General features: G+C 38.3%; 4 protein-coding genes across 6 annotated transcripts in view; 3 read left to right on the plus strand and 1 right to left on the minus strand.

Annotated features, from left to right (window-relative positions):
- The window catches only part of pik3c2g (phosphatidylinositol-4-phosphate 3-kinase catalytic subunit type 2 gamma), a 31,991-nt gene extending 20,434 nt beyond the window's left edge, over nucleotides 1–11,557 (minus strand). Inside the window, exons 1-14 of one of the 3 annotated variants that reach the window (XM_047391153.1) lie at nucleotides 10,629–11,557; nucleotides 10,449–10,516; nucleotides 8,188–8,677; nucleotides 7,999–8,078; nucleotides 7,706–7,863; nucleotides 6,338–6,452; nucleotides 6,086–6,197; nucleotides 5,697–5,767; nucleotides 5,502–5,565; nucleotides 5,278–5,403; nucleotides 3,925–3,955; nucleotides 2,438–2,618; nucleotides 2,216–2,338; nucleotides 1,960–2,088 (exon numbers count right to left, since the gene is read on the minus strand). In XM_047391153.1, the coding sequence (XP_047247109.1) occupies nucleotides 1,960–2,088; nucleotides 2,216–2,338; nucleotides 2,438–2,618; nucleotides 3,925–3,955; nucleotides 5,278–5,403; nucleotides 5,502–5,565; nucleotides 5,697–5,767; nucleotides 6,086–6,197; nucleotides 6,338–6,452; nucleotides 7,706–7,863; nucleotides 7,999–8,078; nucleotides 8,188–8,583 (1,586 nt within the window). In that variant the 5' untranslated portion in view covers nucleotides 8,584–8,677; nucleotides 10,449–10,516; nucleotides 10,629–11,557. Of the gene's footprint in view, nucleotides 1–1,959; nucleotides 2,089–2,215; nucleotides 2,339–2,437; nucleotides 2,619–3,924; nucleotides 3,956–5,277; nucleotides 5,404–5,501; nucleotides 5,566–5,696; nucleotides 5,768–6,085; nucleotides 6,198–6,337; nucleotides 6,453–7,705; nucleotides 7,864–7,998; nucleotides 8,079–8,187; nucleotides 8,678–9,069; nucleotides 9,176–10,448 lie in introns of those variants that run through there. The other 2 variants (XM_047391136.1, XM_047391145.1) reach the window with 2 other exon arrangements.
- LOC124883833 (small integral membrane protein 29-like) lies at nucleotides 9,353–12,891 on the plus strand. Its single transcript, XM_047391217.1, has 5 exons — nucleotides 9,353–9,537; nucleotides 9,830–10,005; nucleotides 10,090–10,115; nucleotides 11,570–11,669; nucleotides 12,534–12,891. Exons 2-5 carry the CDS (start codon nucleotides 9,889–9,891, stop codon nucleotides 12,585–12,587), a joined length of 297 nt encoding a protein of 98 aa, XP_047247173.1. The 5' UTR covers nucleotides 9,353–9,537; nucleotides 9,830–9,888; the 3' UTR covers nucleotides 12,588–12,891.
- Nucleotides 12,892–12,948: 57 nt separating this feature from the next.
- On the plus strand, nucleotides 12,949–13,880 carry LOC124883825 (sperm acrosome membrane-associated protein 4-like). The gene is made up of 2 exons (XM_047391204.1): nucleotides 12,949–13,059; nucleotides 13,147–13,880. The coding sequence occupies exons 1-2, from the start codon at nucleotides 13,037–13,039 to the stop codon at nucleotides 13,613–13,615; spliced, it is 492 nt and encodes a 163-aa protein (XP_047247160.1). The 5' UTR covers nucleotides 12,949–13,036; the 3' UTR covers nucleotides 13,616–13,880.
- A 3,175-nt stretch (nucleotides 13,881–17,055) lies between these two features.
- LOC124883353 (protein Bouncer-like) lies at nucleotides 17,056–17,424 on the plus strand. The gene has a single exon (XM_047390449.1). It carries the CDS (start codon nucleotides 17,056–17,058, stop codon nucleotides 17,422–17,424), a length of 369 nt encoding a protein of 122 aa, XP_047246405.1.
- The last annotated feature ends 837 nt before the right edge of the window (nucleotides 17,425–18,261 follow it).

Raw genomic sequence — 18,261 nt, forward strand, 5'->3', positions numbered from 1 at the left:
AATGTTTGTAGGAGCCAAGTGTACCAACAGTCAAGCATAGTTGTGGTAGCATCATGCTGTGGGGCTGTTTTAATGCTCCTTTGTACTGGTGCATTACAGAAATTGTATTGAAGGGAGAAGACCTTTAAAAGTGTCTTCTTGACGTAATTGGTTGTTTCTACACCACAATGGGCTTTGATAATAATTTTGTTTATACAGGTCCTTCTCAAAATATTAGCATATTGTGATAAAGTTAATTATTTTCCATAATGTAATGATGAAAATTTAACATTCATATATTTTAGATTCATTGCACACTAACTGAAATATTTCAGGTCTTTTATTGTCTTAATACGGATGATTTTGGCATACAGCTCATGAAAACCCAAAATTCCTATCTCACAAAATTAGCATATCATTAAAAGGGTCTCTAAACGAGCTATGAACCTAATCATCTGAATCAACGAGTTAACTCTAAACACCTGCAAAAGATTCCTGAGGCCTTTAAAACTCCCAGCCTGGTTCATCACTCAAAACCCCAATCATGGGTAAGACTGCCGACCTGACTGCTGTCCAGAAGGCCACTATTGACACCCTCAAGCAAGAGGGTAAGACACAGAAAGAAATTTCTGAACGAATAGACTGTTCTCAGAGTGCTGTATCAAGGCACCTCAGTGGGAAGTCTGTGGGAAGGAAAAAGTGTGGCAGAAAACGCTGCACAACGAGAAGAGGTGACCGGACCCTGAGGAAGATTGTGGAGAAGGGCCAATTCCAGACCTTGGGGGACCTGCGGAAGCAGTGGACTGAGTCTGGAGTAGAAACATCCAGAGCCACCGTGCACAGGCGTGTGCAGGAAATGGGCTACAGGTGCCGCATTCCCCAGGTCAAGCCACTTTTGAACCAGAAACGGCAGCAGAAGCGCCTGACCTGGGCTACAGAGAAGCAGTACTGGACTGTTGCTCAGTGGTCCAAAGTACTTTTTTCGGATGAAAGCAAATTCTGCATGTCATTCGGAAATCAAGGTGCCAGAGTCTGGAGGAAGACTGGGGAGAACGAAATGCCAAAATGCCAGAAGTCCAGTGTCAAGTACCCACAGTCAGTGATGGTCTGGGGTGCCGTGTCAGCTGCTGGTGTTGGTCCACTGTGTTTTATCAAGGGCAGGGTCAATGCAGCTAGCTATCAGGAGATTTTGGAGCACTTCATGCTTCCATCTGCTGAAAAGCTTTATGGAGATGAAGATTTCATTTTTCAGCACGACCTGGCACCTGCTCACAGTGCCAAAACCACTGGTAAATGGTTTACTGACCATGGTATCACTGTGCTCAATTGGCCTGCCAACTCTCCTGACCTGAACCCCATAGAGAATCTGTGGGATATTGTGAAGAGAACGTTGAGAGACTCAAGACCCAACACTCTGGATGAGCTAAAGGCCGCTATCGAAGCATCCTGGGCCTCCATAAGACCTCAGCAGTGCCACAGGCTGATTGCCTCCATGCCACGCCGCATTGAAGCAGTCACTTCTGCAAAAGGATTCCCGACCAAGTATTGAGTGCATAACTGTACATGATTATTTGAAGGTTGACGTTTTTTGTATTAAAAACACTTTTCTTTTATTGGTCGGATGAAATATGCTAATTTTGTGAGATAGGAATTTTGGGTTTTCATGAGCTGTATGCCAAAATCATCCGTATTAAGACAATAAAAGACCTGAAATATTTCAGTTAGTGTGCAATGAATCTAAAATATATGAATGTTAAATTTTCATCATTACATTATGGAAAATAATGAACTTTATCACAATATGCTAATATTTTGAGAAGGACCTGTATAATATGAAAAGAAAATATAAAGCTTTCAACCTGGTCTAAACATGGATTCAGATAGTTGTTTTTATTATTTTAGTTTTTTTTAAGTAAAGTGCCTTTAAATTTTGTAAGGTAAGCAAAAGCTTACAGGACTTTCCATGAAGTTTAAACCCACCTGTCGCTGTAGAGGGGCAGCACGGCCCAGCATAAAAGTTCTGGGTTTCTCCCTCGCTTTGTGCCTTTGAGGCGAAATGTCAGCATGCACTCATACGGCAACCCATTTACTCGAACAGGAAACACCATCCTGAAATAGAAAAAAAAGCTGACTTCTGAGTATTGTTCATATTTTAATCTGCATCTGAAAATCACAAAGTATTAGGGACACAGAGAAAAACATTGCATTTATAGAAGAGACAGATTTTTGCCCTTACAGGCGATTACAACAGATGTTGTTTCCCTGTGACAAGGCTATGTTGATGTTTTCTGAAACGCCGGTCTCACAGATCTTTGTTTCTCCGTACGTCAAGTCACAGGAAACTGAAAAGCTTTCATAACTATAATTGTGGAAAAAAAAGGAGGCAAAAGACAGATTTGTGCATCATCAGTTTCTGTTTTGCATGCATGAAAAGCAATGAGTTTGTGTGTGTACATACATCCTCCAGCTTGCATTTAGTTTGTAGATAGATGCTATACTGAACTGCAAGATCTCATGATTGCCATCAACGTCAAGGGTTTGGGGTCTGCCGATAAGTCTGTGCGATCTGAATTCTGACTGGAAATTGTCAAAATATATTTGGAGCACTTTGAGCAGCGCCCCGTTGAGCATGACCATGGCTGCAGTACAGAAACAGAACAAATCAATAGTTTAAGACCCTTTACTTGGTCCTGTGTCATACAAGTCAGTGTTTTAAATCATTCAGAGTGAATCATGTTAGGGAATTAAAACAACCTTCTACCATCAAAGAAAAAAATAAGAAACAATTGTTTTAAAAAACAAAATCTCTGGTGCTGCGTTTATTTTTATCACTGCTGTCAATACTTCGGTCAACCCCTAATGCAAAGAGGATGGGATATTATCTTGGCAGAAGATGATATGCCATTTTTGTAGCGCATAGAAAGTTAGGGGGCTCAGGCTATTCCTTTTTTCATAGTCTCTCTGGATCATCCGGAATCCTAGGTTCTCTCTTTTCTTCAGCTCACCCCACTAGTTTTGTTTAGGATTTAGGTCTGGGGAAAAAGATGGCCATAGGAGAAAGTTATTTTATGTGACTAATGAATCGTTTCTGTGTTTATTCTGTGTTGATTTGGATAATTATTCTGCTTAGACCCAATAATGACAGAGGTTTTCTGGTAGGGTTTAACTAGATTTCTAAGTAAAAACTTCAGGTATTTTAAAACGTTGTGATATCATGGACTCTGACTAAATTCCCAGGGCCTCTGGAGGAGAAACAGGCCCACAGCATTTCAGATCCTCCACCATGCTTAACAGTGAGCATGAGGTGCTTTTCCAGGTATTTATCCTTCGGTTCACACCATACTCATGTTGGGCCTTTGTTACATCTGGTCCAAGTAGTGTGTAGCACTTGATGATGATAAAAATAATAATTAGTATGCCAACAATAGATATATGAGGCGTAAACTGAAGTTTCTGTTTGTCTAGCTGTTTTAATTTACATCTGTCAATATCTTTGTTTAATTAGGCCATTACTTTATTATTTTTCCCTATCTTTGTTTTATTTTTTGCCCTTTTAACTTTTCTTTGTAATATTATCTATTAATCTTCACCGAAATAACGTAAATTATTCAGCATATGTTTCTATGTTTTTTTTATTTTACATTTTTTAAATGTATTATTATTTGTAGTAATATTAGTATTAGCTCTAATATTAGCAGGAACTATACAAACTGTTATGACTATAATTTCATGAATGTACCTTTTCATTACATACAGAAAATCAAAACAGCTAGTAAGTGGAAAAAATAACTGTAAAGACTAAAAATAAGGGACAAATATGAGCAGGGTTAAGCAGACATCAAGTCAAGTTTTATTCGGCTATTCAGTTACAAATATCGACCTTGAATACTGCTTTATAAATGTCTTTCCAAATACATAGACAACACTGCCACTATAGAAACTCACCAGCTTCACGCTCCATTATTTTATCATAGCTCTGTAAAAGAGAAATATGCATTGTAATTTCGTATGTGTGGTTAAAGACAAGTTTGCATTCAGTGATTGCAAAGGTATTCATAATACTTTACCTTTTTCACATTATATAAAAATGCAACTATAAGCTTCTATGGTTAATGTTTTATTGTGTGAAAGACCAACACAAAGTAGTACATAACTGAGTGGGAAAGTAAATCACCCGTAGTTCTTTTTTAAGTGTATCATCCATGTTATCAAATCTTTCACCATGGGGATGGTGTGTGTCGGTGTGATGGGAAGTGTTTCTTTTCAACCGCACATGCTGTTTTGCATCTAGGCCAAAAGTTCATTCTAGTCTGATTTGACCAGAGAATCTGCTTCCACATGTTGCCTGAGTCCCTTACATAGGCTGTCACAAACTGCAGATGGGACTCCTAAACACTTTCTTTCAAGAATCTCTTCCTTCCTGCCCCTCTGCTAGAAGGTAGTTTTATGGAGTGTACAACCAATCGATGTCTGGTAACAAAAATGATTTCTCAAGACGGAGTCCTAATTGTGTGATTGGCTTTTTTGAATCAAGACTGCATCCAGGATTAAAGTAGGTAGGCCACGTTACTATAATAATGACGTCTATTTATTATTATTATTTTATTTTTTTATAAAGCACATTGCAAACCAAAAGGCTACCAGGTAAAAAAAAATACTGAAGATAAAAATAAGATAACGAAAACGATAAGCAATAAAATACCATTATGACAATATAAGCAATAAAATCAGCAATAAAAGGCATAGAAGAAGCAAGGAATGGTGTCATGGTTGCGTGCTCTGGACTTAAAAGCCAGTTTGAAAAGATGAATTTTTAAAAGAGGTTTGAAATCATTTAAAGTTCCAGTGGACCTCACAGAAAGAAGGAGACTCTCCCAGAGCCTAGAAAAAAGCTCCATCTCCCCTGGTCACTAGCTTAGAGCAGTTTCAACTAATAGCTTCTTGTGTCATTTAATGGTCACTTGTTTTCTTATAGGTGATCCAAATTGCTAAGATATAAATGAAATAGACTAACAAAAGACAGAACTAAGGTAAACAACAAAAGATAACCATTTGTGCACTACTCTGTGTTGGCTTATCACATAAAATTCTAATAAAATACGTTGGAGATTTTGGTTCCAAATCTCCAGGTTGCACCAAAATGAGAATGTTTAATTTGCAAGGTGCTGTATTTAACCTAATACAGGTTTAACAAGTTAAAATGGTAAACCATGGACTGTCAGATGTGCTTATAGTTTAATAAAGTGATAACTAAGCTAAACATGCAAAAAATGTAACAAACCTCTGCAGACCACCTACCAGAGGTCCATGACAGATTCTGTTAAGCCTGTCGATGGCATCCTCCAACTCCTGACAGGTAAGCCCAGCTAGAAGATTACTGATGATGCGAACATTGGTTGCAACCAAAGGGATATTCTTATTAGACTAAAGCCATGACAAGACAAGACTCAGGTGAGGAAAAACATTAAAAAGCCAGCTTTCTCATGAAGGCAATATAGACCAGACTGGTTCTTTCCACTAACCTGACTGCTCAAAAGTTCTGCCACATGTCTGTTGTAGGTACTGAGCACATTCTCCATGCTCAACCTGGGAGGAATGATAAAAACACACACAGATGTCAGCCTAGTTATTTTTTACAAACACAGTGGCTGAGTTGAGCTATGCTTGACACCGTTATCAAAAGCAGGCAAGATATGCACAATATCTTGTGATCTCACTTGGCGGTGCAGTGGAAACTGACAGTACGCAGGAACTGGCACAGCTTGTACTCCATTTTATCATCCTCAGCCTGAGCAAACAATACCAGCTTTAAACAGTTAATGTTGTATACAGAGATTAAAACCCCACGTTTTCCCCATGGCCACAAACAGTTCTCCTTTATTCAGATTCATGCTCTCAAATACCAGGTGTGTGTGTAAACAAAACAAAAAACCAAGTAAAAACGTCAGGGTTGAGGTTTTTACAGCCACAATTAATCTTATAATGGCACTAAACCTGCTCAGCATTTGCAAGAGCAGCATTTGACGTTTAAAGATAAGACTGGCCCTTTATGGTCAATAATTTGAATTGTAAGCCGGATCAGGAAGGGAATTTTAAATTGACTCACATCTCTGGCCAGATGACGTTTCAGGTGGTTTATGTGGACCAGTCGAAGATTAATCACCATTTTTGACTTGTGATACATCTGCACTCTCTCGTGCAAGCCAAAAAGGTCTTCACTACAAAGAGAGATTAAAGAAAAATCACTCTACAGAACAACAAAACTAAACAACACATCGTTGAAAAAAAAATCAAAACTGCAGTTCAAAAACAGAAGCATCTCTATTATTGACATGAACAAAAACAGCGAGAAACTCACTTTCTGAGGTATTCTTCAGAGTCACAAAATTTTAAAACATAATCCTTGCTTGTGTCAGCTGTCCGGTCAAGCAGCTTGAAAAATTCATCAATTAGATCCTTCACCTTTTTGTTTGCTAAATAAAAAATAAAGGTTACACAATGTTCAAACTGTGTTTTAAAGTATATAACAACACATTCCAGCTCTGGATACTGTATGTACTATAGTCTTTCAAGCAGTACCCCTTTTATCTATTAAAATAGCAAAAATCAAAATTTTTTGTTTGTTTTTCACAAGATTAAAATACATTTTCAGAAATCTCAGATTGTGTTTTAAACAATCTCTGTTTAGTTTAAAATAATCCAGCTTGGTTTTGACCAAAATTAGTATTTTAAATTTTGAACTAGAAATGGCAAATACAGTTTTTATACCTCAAAAAAAACAAAAAACAAAACAAAAACAGATAAACAAGAAAAATGGAAATAGCCTAGTAGTGATTTATGGCCATACATTCTTTCTGAATGGCCATGCTAATTAGTAATTAGAAACGTAGTTTGAGGCACATCTGACCATTTTTGTAAGTGCTCGTGGCCTCGATCAAATGGCACTCTGGGCTGTGACCCACATTGTCCAAATCAATAAATGCCAATACATTTTATTCAAACAAAAATTCCAATAGAAATTAATAGGCTCAAATGAGAGTTGTTTCTCAAAATTCTGATTGTGGTCTCTAAGTTGGCTTAAGAATTTGCATGAACTGTTTTAAAGACATCTACAGTATGTCATGAACAGGAAAGACTAGATGGAAACGTCACGATAGTCATTTACTGTTGACCGTGCTCTGTGAAACCTAGCATAATGATGAGTGTTATGTTACCAGCGGTGGGGATGGGAAACTTATGATCATTCTTTTCTATTTACAAAGTGGAAAAAAGGTTTTATGAAGCTAAAACTGTTCAGTGTAGAATAAGCCACTCCAGAATTGCCCAGTCTATATATTTTGGATTTTAAGCTTCTAAATAGAAAACTGCAAATAAGATATAAACATCAGAGTCATTAGTCAGTCTCTGTGTATGGCAGTATTTTCTATCAGGACTCGCCACCCGACTGTATAGTTTTGCAGGTGGAGAGCCATTCTTGCACATTTTAGTAAATGCCACCCTTCTAAAACAAGTGCATGGGCTGAAATGAGTCATTTTTGCCTATTTATGTTTAATTGTGCTTTTATAGAGAGCTAGAAATTCAGGCTGATTTAAATATTTACATGAATCATTTCAAAGTTATCTACTGTATGTCAAGAACTGGATAGATGATATTGCAGGAAAGTGTCATTTTCCATTTATGGTGCTCTGAGGAACTGAAGGTTATGATGGAGCATAGGAATCTTACCTAGGGTAGGAATGGGAAACAAGAGATTGTCCTCCTCTGTGGACACAGTGACATCTATCTCCAACTGCTGCAGCAGCGCAGGGTGGATATGTAACAGTCGGCACCATACTACACCTGAGTTGTGAACCCTGTCAGTGTGCTTGTATAGTGACATCAACCTGTCAGAGAAGCCAAAGAAAACACGTGTCATCAGTGTTAAACACAGTAATGAAAAAAAATTAACCAACTGAAAATGCTTTGACAACCAAAAAGCTGCACTGATGACAAACATGTTTTAAAGTTCACTCTCTTACTGTGTTGTTGCATCGCTGAATGAAGCCTGATTCTTGGTGCTGCCTTCTGGAGAGTCTATTAGTTTAATGGCCCATGGATCCTAAGTGTGAAAAATATGAAACACAGTTATTTTGGTTTTTTTCTTCCCTTCACTTTCCCACAATAAATTTTTTCAAAAATATCTGAAAGACACTATTAGAAATGCTCACGTTACTGTGCACCTCTGTGTTGGACCGCACAAATTTATGATCAAGCTTGCCAGTTTCACAGGAAATCTGCTTTTTACAATTGAAAAGTACATTATTCCGGGGGGGCAGAGGAGGGGGTACACGTCTGGCATCACCAGGTATACTCGGGAGCCTTAATCTAGGTGGAAGTGGTGGTGGACCATTCTTAATCTGATTGTTGGGATTCCCAGGAGGCTCATTTCTCTGAGGTTCAGGTGGGGTTTCAGGCTGAGGAATGAGCCCAGCCAGGGTGTGCTCATACTGATTATTATTTGCAGAAAATGACTCATAGTAATTCTCTATATCGTCTCTCAAAGAGCTTGGATTGTCCGTGGTGACTGCATCTTGTCTCGAGAGAGGCTCTCTTTTAGTATCCATAAGATTTTTCTCAGGAAATTCCACAACCTGGTTTGGTTGATGGTGTTTAAGCTTCTCTGCTGGTCCTCACTTCATCGCAAGACAAAATGAAGAACTAAGAGATAAGACAAAACAAATCTGAATGAGTTATTTACAGCTGGCAAATTATTGCAGGAAGGATGAGTGAGCAGTTTTATGAGCGGCTTAAACATGAACCTGAAGGTTTATGTTGCTCTAATCATTGACAAAATTTCAAACCTTAACAGAGCGTGCAACTAGATCTATGGAAATACCCTAAAAAGCTCAATAACAAGTTAAAACATGTTACTAAATTGTAATACAACCTTACGCAGTCAACATAAATGGAGATAACAGCAAAAAGATCTCAAAAAGAAGATCTAACATAGATCACACAGAAAAGTACAGGTCACAGTTTATTGTTAGTAGTTTTAGAGATCTGAAAGTTATTCTTTTACAAAGTAGAGACGTTTTGGCAGAAAAACTTACGATCAGAGTTCTAACATAAGAACAGCCATTCTTATTCGTTGTGAATTCCTGAATGAAGCCATGCTGAGCGAGTCCAACCTGTACTGCCGCTCCTAGCTGAGTTTCCCCAGCCCTCCCACTGCACCACCCCCTCAGGTCAACACAACAGCAACCCTCCCTCTCCTGGAGAAAACTAAACACTACACTATCCCACTTCCATCAGAGATGCAGTTAAAAATAATCAAAACAAACTTCATATTACTACAGATGAAACTGTGTTTACTCTGCATTATTGGTTTGCATTCAGTGCCTAAAAACACTGCATGCCCTATAGATCAAATTAAAATGTGCCCTGTTCAGGTGGCCACTTCTCCTCACTCAGGAATGTTGGAGAACAAGTTGAAGAATGAGAGATCTGATTGAGAGTGACACTAATAGCGAGGAAAAGGGGGAAGACGGGTGTTGCTTTCTACAGCTAACACACACATGGTGAGTGAAGTCTTCAGTTTTCTTCTCAGCTCGTTTTTTTGCTGTCATCACTGTCTTCAAGTGACCAAGAGTCAAATTCCTTGTTTGTATGTACGAACTTGGCAATAAAGCTGATTCTGATTCTGATCTGCAGCACATACAGATCTGTACTCTGGCTAATAATATATCTTGTAGTATAGTGTGATTTATTTGTCCTTTTGTAGAACCAGTTATGGATCCTGGGTTTAGAATGTCTTGACAACCTTTTATGTTGGGATTTATGGTAGCAGCTTTCATCTGAATGTGTCTTCAGAGCTGCACAGATCAGTGACCCCACAAACAACACAAAAGGACCAACAGAGAAGAAGCAAAATGAATCTGAATCACACAACTCCCTTTATATTAACCTCAAACATAAAATCGGAATTCCCTAAGTACTATGCTCTCATCCCACTTGTACTTGCACTGAGTGCATGTATAGTGGCAGTGGTAAGAATCTGCGTCTACTTCATATACTTTGAAACAAATAACAAAATAAACAATTGTAATAATGTTGTATAAATCTCTCTTTAGGTGTTTTATATGAGAAGAATATCAAGGTAAGATTCTTTACTAACTAAGGTGCAAAACTAAAGTCAGACGTGCAGGAAAGAAAGCTCAAACTGAAACTAAAACTCAGCTGGATGTCTCTGATTTGTTCTGTTTTAGCTCTCCTGTAATTATAGTTTGAATTGAAACACGAGAAACTAGTTGTAAGGATTATGGCATTTTCACTTATTTGTACTGTACTGGTAAAAATAAAAGCTACGTTTTCCTCTTTGTAAACGTCTAACTTTAAGCGACACAGAAAGTTCTGACGACATTTTTCGTTTCTGGTAGACATGCCAGACGAGTACTGTAGCAGCAACGGTGTAATATTACAGTAAACTCACTGAGATCTCCTGCCATCGGTGTCTTTAGGCCTGGACCTTTCGGATGTTTACCAAAAACAGACCCAGATCTAAACGCAGAATGAAAAAACAAAAAACAAAACCCTATTAAATATTGAGCTGTTTAACGTTTGGAATCGTAAAAAAAAAAAGTTGAAATGTTTGCCTAAAAGTAAAACCGACCCATATTGCGGCTTTCCTGGGGTTCATAAAGGCAGCATGCATGTAGCATACTTGAAACGCAAAACATCCGCTTGCGTTTGCACGTCGCATTGCGCTCACCACTCGCGCGCACTCGGCAGTGCCAGCCCGAGTTATAGGCGAACTCTGTGACTGCTTGAAGACCGCCATGCTCTAGTGTTTCTGCTCTTAAAAAAGCAAAACAAAAAACATTTCAATGTCACAAAGTGCTTCAAAGTGACATACAAAACACAAAAGAATACATAAAACATGGGAGCAAACCTAGTAATATAGTAAATAGTAGGTAGTAAAACCCCGAGTAACTAAAAGCCTGTTTAAAAAAAAGTCTTTAGCTGCTTTTAAAACTATCGACACAGTCTAAACAGCATTCAGAGCATGGCAGAGTATTCCACAATTTGGGTGCTAGCCCGTGTTTTACTGGTAGCCCGTTACAATGTCAACTTTGTACAATAAACAGAAGGAATTTTTTATTCAATCTAACATAATCCTTGGACCATGGCTTTAATTACAATTTTCACAAAACACAAATACCAAACTTTAACAGGCAGCACTTTGACCTTCACTCACAGTCACAGTCACATGCCAAATTGCTTTAAAAAAAATAACAGTAATTTGGTGTGAATCAAAATGTTATGCAGCTCAGTGAGTAAAGAATATGGGTGTTTACATCTCGAGAGGCAAGCAAGATTTTAATTGTTCTCATTAATCTCATGTACTGCCTATTCATGATTAGACATTTTATTTGGGCCACGTGTACTTGATTTTAAAGTCTACTAAACTTTTTTTTCAGACCCATTACACTCTAATCCTAGCCTAGCTATCTGTGGGAAGTTAAAAAGTGGTTTAAATGCTCAGTGGAATCAGTTTGGACATCTTTTCTATTCCATTTTAGTTTGGTTTCATTCATTTTGCTTCTTCTACAGACTTGATGAGCTGCGCCACCGTCTGATTCCGCTGTACAACTACGACGAAGAGGAAGACTGGGGAGATTATGACAAGGACGATGAGGAGAAAGAGCTGTCTGTGAGCAAAGCACTAGAACTTTACTGATTGTGTTTTTATGTAATACAATCCCCTTAAACAGTTCAGATATTAGAGTTAGGAGTGTATTTACACTTTTCAATGGCATAAATGCAATATTCATTTTGGGCTTTTAATGATTTAATCCATTTGAAGTGTTCTTTTTTCAGGGTGGACTAACTAATACAAGACACAACTTTAATACATTTGAAAAACTAGAATTTGGAGCACAAGTTTAAATTCATTGTGGGTTTTATCATATCAGCAATGCATCAACATTACACAGCTCAGATATACTTTTGAAAAATTTACACATACAACTCATAAAATATTTGCTTACATGTCCCTTAGCAAGTTGCAGAGACCCTATATTATTTGTTGACATTAAAAAGGACCTGTTTAATTCTGTCTGGATATTTCACCGCTGTTTTGATTAGAAATGGTAGAGTTCAATTAAATTGTTTGGCTTCCTGTCAAGGCCTTGTTGATGGTTTCAAAAAGTGTGTAACCTCTCTGCAACGTGCCTTGGGATATTTATCCAGTATACTGTAGGTATGTCATTAAATGTTTCAGCCTGTATTTTAACCCTGAATGGATCAGAGAAGACATCCACAATAACTTTAAACTTCTGCACCTAGATGTTGATTTTAAAAATCACTGAAGTTCTTATCAGTATTATCTGTCAAACCTAAAAACAAATGTTCAAGCGAATCATTAAAAAGCCCAAAATCATGCTGAAGATGATTAAGTAAAATTCTGACAGGTACTGTACAATACTGCTTAGCTTCAAATGTTGAAATTTAGTCACATGATATTAAAAAAACCTAAAGTTTACACATAAATTCCAAATTTTCTTTTTCTTTATAGGAACCTTTGTACAAGGACTCACAGCTCTCCTTTACCTCGGACCACAGAACATGAGCAGGAAGACAAGAATGAAGAATTTAATTAGGAAGTGAAATTTTTATTTTAGTAACTATTGTGCAAAGGACTGATTGATGAAACAAACTATTAAAACCAACCTGCTGCTGTTGGACCGATCTGTTGTTACACAATGCAGTGATTGCGTGGTACTGTCCACCAGATGGCACTGCTGTCTTGTCTTTTGCCTGATGCAAATGTTTTTATTCTTCTTTCTTTCTTACAAAACTGTACAGGGTGTTTTTTAAAAGAAAGTAGTGACTAAGATGTGCCTTCACAAGAATAAACTAAGGGTGAAATCTGATTTGAAAGCTTTTCGTTGTGTTCCTCACCCAACATGCATGCTGTTGCTTTAAGACACACCTGTTTGTTATTGTTAATCAGAGGAGTTGATGCTGTGGACACTTATTTAGATTGATTGATAGAGGGTGGCTTCTACTCACAGAAGGATGGGGTCCCAGAGAAACAACAGGTGAAGAACACATTTATACAAACAGACTAAAAACACACACTAATGTTCTGACTGAATATTTTCTCTATCCATCCTTCCTTCCATCAGAGTGGACATCCCTCTGTCCTCTTGTAGCTGGCACTGGACCTCTACCCTTTTGCTTTCTGCTCTGCTCCTCTTGGCTTCCACTGTGGGCAGCCTTTTGTGTAACTTCTGTCCCCTGCAGCACAAAAGTAAGTCCTGCAAAAACTTCACCAGCGAGTGTCTGCCTGACCAGCGCTGCTTCAGTTCCTGGGGCAGGTATGGGTCCGTCCACGTCCTGTCCTCTCAGGGCTGCCTGGATGCTGAACTCTGCGACTCCCATGAAATGGTCTCTTATCGGGGTGTCAAGTACAACATCAGTCGCACCTGCTGCTCCAGAGATGTCTGCAACATTGCGCCACAGACCAACACCAGCCTGATGGACCTGCTTAGGATGATCAAAAATAATCTTGATTATACTGCCACCACTCTGATGATGGAGGAGCCTTGGGATTCAAGTGCAAACTATACAGCACCATCACCTGCCATAAAATAATATTTAGTTGTTAAAGACTGAGGGGAGGCCTGTCAGCCACAGGCGCTTACCTCAGCCTTCACAAGCAGCCAACTAACATTTAGTCAGATGTTTGCATGCTTTGAAATTTGATTTTAAATCTTCTACATTAATGTGAAAATATGAAGAAAATGTATTATTGCAGTTCTTGGTGATTACATGTATACTCCAGAGAGAAGAGGTTGGACTTGCATGCATCCTTCTGGTATACTGTTCAATGCTAGTGAATAAAAGCACCATGATTGAACCCAATTGCAGTGTAGTATATTAAAAGCAGGTGTGCTTAAATGTGATCTCTTTGTGAAGACGCGAAGTAAGACGATTTGAGTTCAACTGGAAAAACTCTGAAAAGTTTTGCTGGTTGGATTTAAACTCTGTAAAATTGCTGGGTAAGTTCTCCACTTCAAGTTGTACACTAAAATTAATGTTGCATTTTATTTTTTTTTTAACCTTATACATTTTTAACACTTTGAGTAGTACTGAAATTGGTAACACCTACTAAATGGTATCAGAATTTGCAAACTTTCTTCTGATGGTTGGTTAATGTGTAAAATGTGAAATCAAACATACTATACAATAGTGACAAAACGTAAGGGTAAAGTCACAGAGAAAGCCATCAAGTCTGTTTTTTTGTTACTGTTTTCCCTTAGATGTGCTTCTACTTGAATGTCACAAATAGTCACCCATCACTGTCAAGAAATACTATTTGGCAATCTGACTTTTCTATATACTTTGAATAGGGTGAATATGAGGACCCTTGCTTTTCAATAACTAATCAATAACCAACAATCTGTGTTTTAAGATCTTGACATGACATACAGGTCCTTCTCAAAATATCAGCATATTGTGATAAAGTTAATTATTTTCCATAATGTCATGATGAAAATTTAACATTCATATATTTTAGATTCATTGCACACTAACTGAAATATTTCAGGTCTTTTATTGTCTTAATATGGATGATTTTGGCATACAGCTCATGAAAACCCAAAATTCCCATCTCACAAAATTAGCATATCATTAAAAGGGTCTCTAAACGAGCTATGAACCTAATCATCTGAATCAACGAGTTAACTCTAAACACCTGCAAAAGATTCCTGAGGCCTTTAAAACTCCCAGCCTGGTTCATCACTCAAAACCCCAATCATCGGTAAGACTGCCGACCTGACTGCTGTCCAGAAGGCCACTATTGACACCCTCAGGCAAGAGGGTAAGACACAGAAATACATTTCTGAACGAATAGGCTGTTCCCAGAGTGTTGTATCAAGGCACCTCAGTGGGAAGTCTGTGGGAAGGAAAAATGTGGCAGAAAACGCTGCACAACGAGAAGAGGTGACCGGACCCTGAGGAAGATTGTGGAGAAGGGCCGATTCCAGACCTTGGGGGACCTGCGGAAGCAGTGGACTGAGTCTGGAGTAGAAACATCCAGAGCCACCGTGCACAGGCGTGTGCAGGAAATGGGCTACAGGTGCCGCATTCCCCAGGTCAAGCCACTTTTGAACCAGAAACAGCAGCAGAAGCGCCTGACCTGGGCTACAGAGAAGCAGCACTGGACTGTTGCTCAGTGGTCCAAAGTACTTTTTTCGGATGAAAGCAAATTCTGCATGTCATTCGGAAATCAAGGTGCCAGAGTCTGGAGGAAGACTGGGGAGAAGGAAATGCCAAAATGCCAGAAGTCCAGTGTCAAGTACCCACAGTCAGTGATGGTCTGGGGTGCCGTGTCAGCTGCTGGTGTTGGTCCACTGTGTTTTATCAAGGGCAGGGTCAATGCAGCTAGCTATCAGGAGATTTTGGAGCACTTCATGCTTCCATCTGCTGAAAAGCTTTATGGAGATGAAGATTCCATTTTTCAGCACGACCAGGCACCTGCTCACAGTGCCAAAACCACTGGTAAATGGTTTACTGACCATGGTATCACTGTGCTCAATTGGCCTGCCAACTCTCCTGACCTGAACCCCATAGAGAATCTGTGGGATATTGTGAAGAGAACGTTGAGAGACTCAAGACCCAACACTCTGGATGAGTTAAAGGCCGCTATCGAAGCATCCTGGGCCTCCATAAGACCTCAGCAGTGCCACAGGCTGATTGCCTCCATGCCACGCCACATTGAAGCAGTCATTTCTGCAAAAGGTTTCCCGACCAAGTATTGAGTGCATAACTGTACATGATTATTTGAAGGTTGACGCTTTTTGTATTAAAAACACTTTTCTTTTATTGGTCGGATGAAATATGCTAATTTTGTGAGATAGGAATTTTGGGTTTTCATGAGCTGTATGCCAAAATCATCCGTATTAAGACAATAAAAGACCTGAAATATTTCAGTTAGTGTGCAATGAATCTAAAATATATGAATGTTAAATTTTCATCATTACATTATGGAAAATAATGAACTTTATCACAATATGCTAATATTTTGAGAAGGACCTGTATGCTGCTGCTATGTTTTTTTGTTTTTTTTTTATATACTGAACAATCTGTAATCATGAATTTGTTTTAAATGAGCACAGACTTGGACTGACCTATAATAGTCTCAGGCAAAAAAAATCAAGTATTTTACTTTAACTACTTAGGTGTGTTACCCTTGATCTAACTCACAACTTAAATGCATATGTTGGATTTCTGAGAAGCACATTGAGATTTACTTTCAAACATGCCAATGCTTTTATTTTCAGTAAGTAAAACAGATTATTTAATGTTTTTCTAAAGCACAGATTTATATGCGATTAGTGTTTCATATTTTCTGAACTGCATTACAAGTTTGTCTCAACCAGTTACCTTTAATTATATGTAATTGTTAAGTTAACATGAACTTCTTTTCGAGAGCTCAAATAGACATCTGACAACCTGTGAACCAAAAAATGCAAAACGTTTGTGAAATATTGCTAAGGAGCTCTGTCAAAATGTAAATACAATCAGTTGCAGATGTGTGAAGCACCATACACAGATAAATCACAAAAATGTGCTTTAACCAAAAGACAAAAATAAAAAAAAAGGACACTTAATTTTTAAAGAAATCTAAAATGGTTAAAAACTAGACAAAAAGAAAAGTACCATTAAAGGCATTAAGTTCAAAGTAAAAATACAGCAGTACTAAACAGACAAACTTACTAAAAAATAAATTACTGGCAAAGTAACTAAAATTAAATCTGGATAAAATAAAACAGCGAATAATTGTTTCCTTAGTGTGAGTTTAAACTTAGCACATGAGGAAGGGTTGTAGTAATCAAAATTACTAAATTAGTTTCATCATGGTTTGGTTTAAGTTTCATTACTGTAAGACTATTTTGTGCCAATGCCTTCACCAATACTTTAACAATATATTCTTTTAGCTTCAGTGAAGTGTAACACTTAATGTTTGTGGTACAATAAAAAGTATTTGTCCAGTTTCCTCTTCAGTTGTATTTCTATTTTACAGGCAGAACATGTTGCAGCTCCTGCCTGTTGCTGTCTTGTGCCTTCAACTTCTGCCCCTGTTGCTCTGTGAGAATCTGCTGTGCTATTTCAGTCCCATACTGGAGAAGGAGAAGAAGTTTGAACTCATTGTGACAGAGTGTACTCCTAATGAGGTGTGCTTCAAGGTGCTGGGTCGCTATGGAAACTTCACAGCCCTGTCGGCCAGGGGGTGCTTGCTGGAGAAGAGCTGTGGAAAACAAAGCAACATCCGACTCAAAGGGACAGGCTACGTCATGACCTACAGCTGCTGTGACTGGCCATACTGTAACTTGGGGGTCACAGTCAAACCTTTTTATGTCCTTGCAACACTTATGGCTGTCTGCATCATGGCCTGTTAGTGAGTGAAATAAGTAATGGTCCCAGGAGGTGGAGTGGTGAACACCCAGTCTGACACCTCTGCAGTGTGCACCATCCTAATGTCAGAGTGGTTTTTATTCTATAATTTGTTCTTAAGAGTATTTGTTTTTTTTTATGGCAAGATTTATAAATAAATATTTGAAAAAAATCAACAATGCTGTGGAATTTTTATAAAGCACTAAAATGTAAATCAGAAAAAATCCAATCAAACCTGCAATATAGTTTTTGCCTAAAAATATTGGAAGGAAAAAATAAGATCAATGTGTTTCCATGTAAGTCACACTACCTTGCAAATAATGTAGTAAATATTCATGCCGCTGAAATAATTTTTCACAATTTGTCTCTATACAGCCAATCACCAGTTTTATTTTATGAGGATTTTGTTGGGACTCAGCCATGGGTACTAAAATGAAAGGCCAGTACGAACTTTTCTGGACCTTTCAAAATAAATCGCATTAACCTACTTCCAGCACAGCCAGGAACAGGGAATAATAGCAGGCTTCCCGTGATGTCACTGTCTGAATAAAAACCCCGTTTTTGCAACAAACTGACCTCTTCCACACAGGTCCCCAGAGGAACTGGACAGAGGGACACAGCGCGCTAATGTCTCTTTGCTGGCAAACAGACATAACTCTTCAAACTGGATCCAAGAGTGTCATAAAATCACGCGATCATATGCACTAAATTAAGTAGGAATGAGTTGTTTGTGTATCCGGTATTCATTCATGAACGGGGTAATTAAGGTACAAGCGTGGTTTGACTTTTCTCTCTGAGGTCTACAGAAGCAAACTGTGTTCCAGAGCGTTCCCAGCAGAGAC

Source organism: Girardinichthys multiradiatus, chromosome 2, assembly GCF_021462225.1.
Source record: "Girardinichthys multiradiatus isolate DD_20200921_A chromosome 2, DD_fGirMul_XY1, whole genome shotgun sequence".
NCBI classification, from domain to species: Eukaryota; Metazoa; Chordata; class Actinopteri; order Cyprinodontiformes; family Goodeidae; genus Girardinichthys; species Girardinichthys multiradiatus.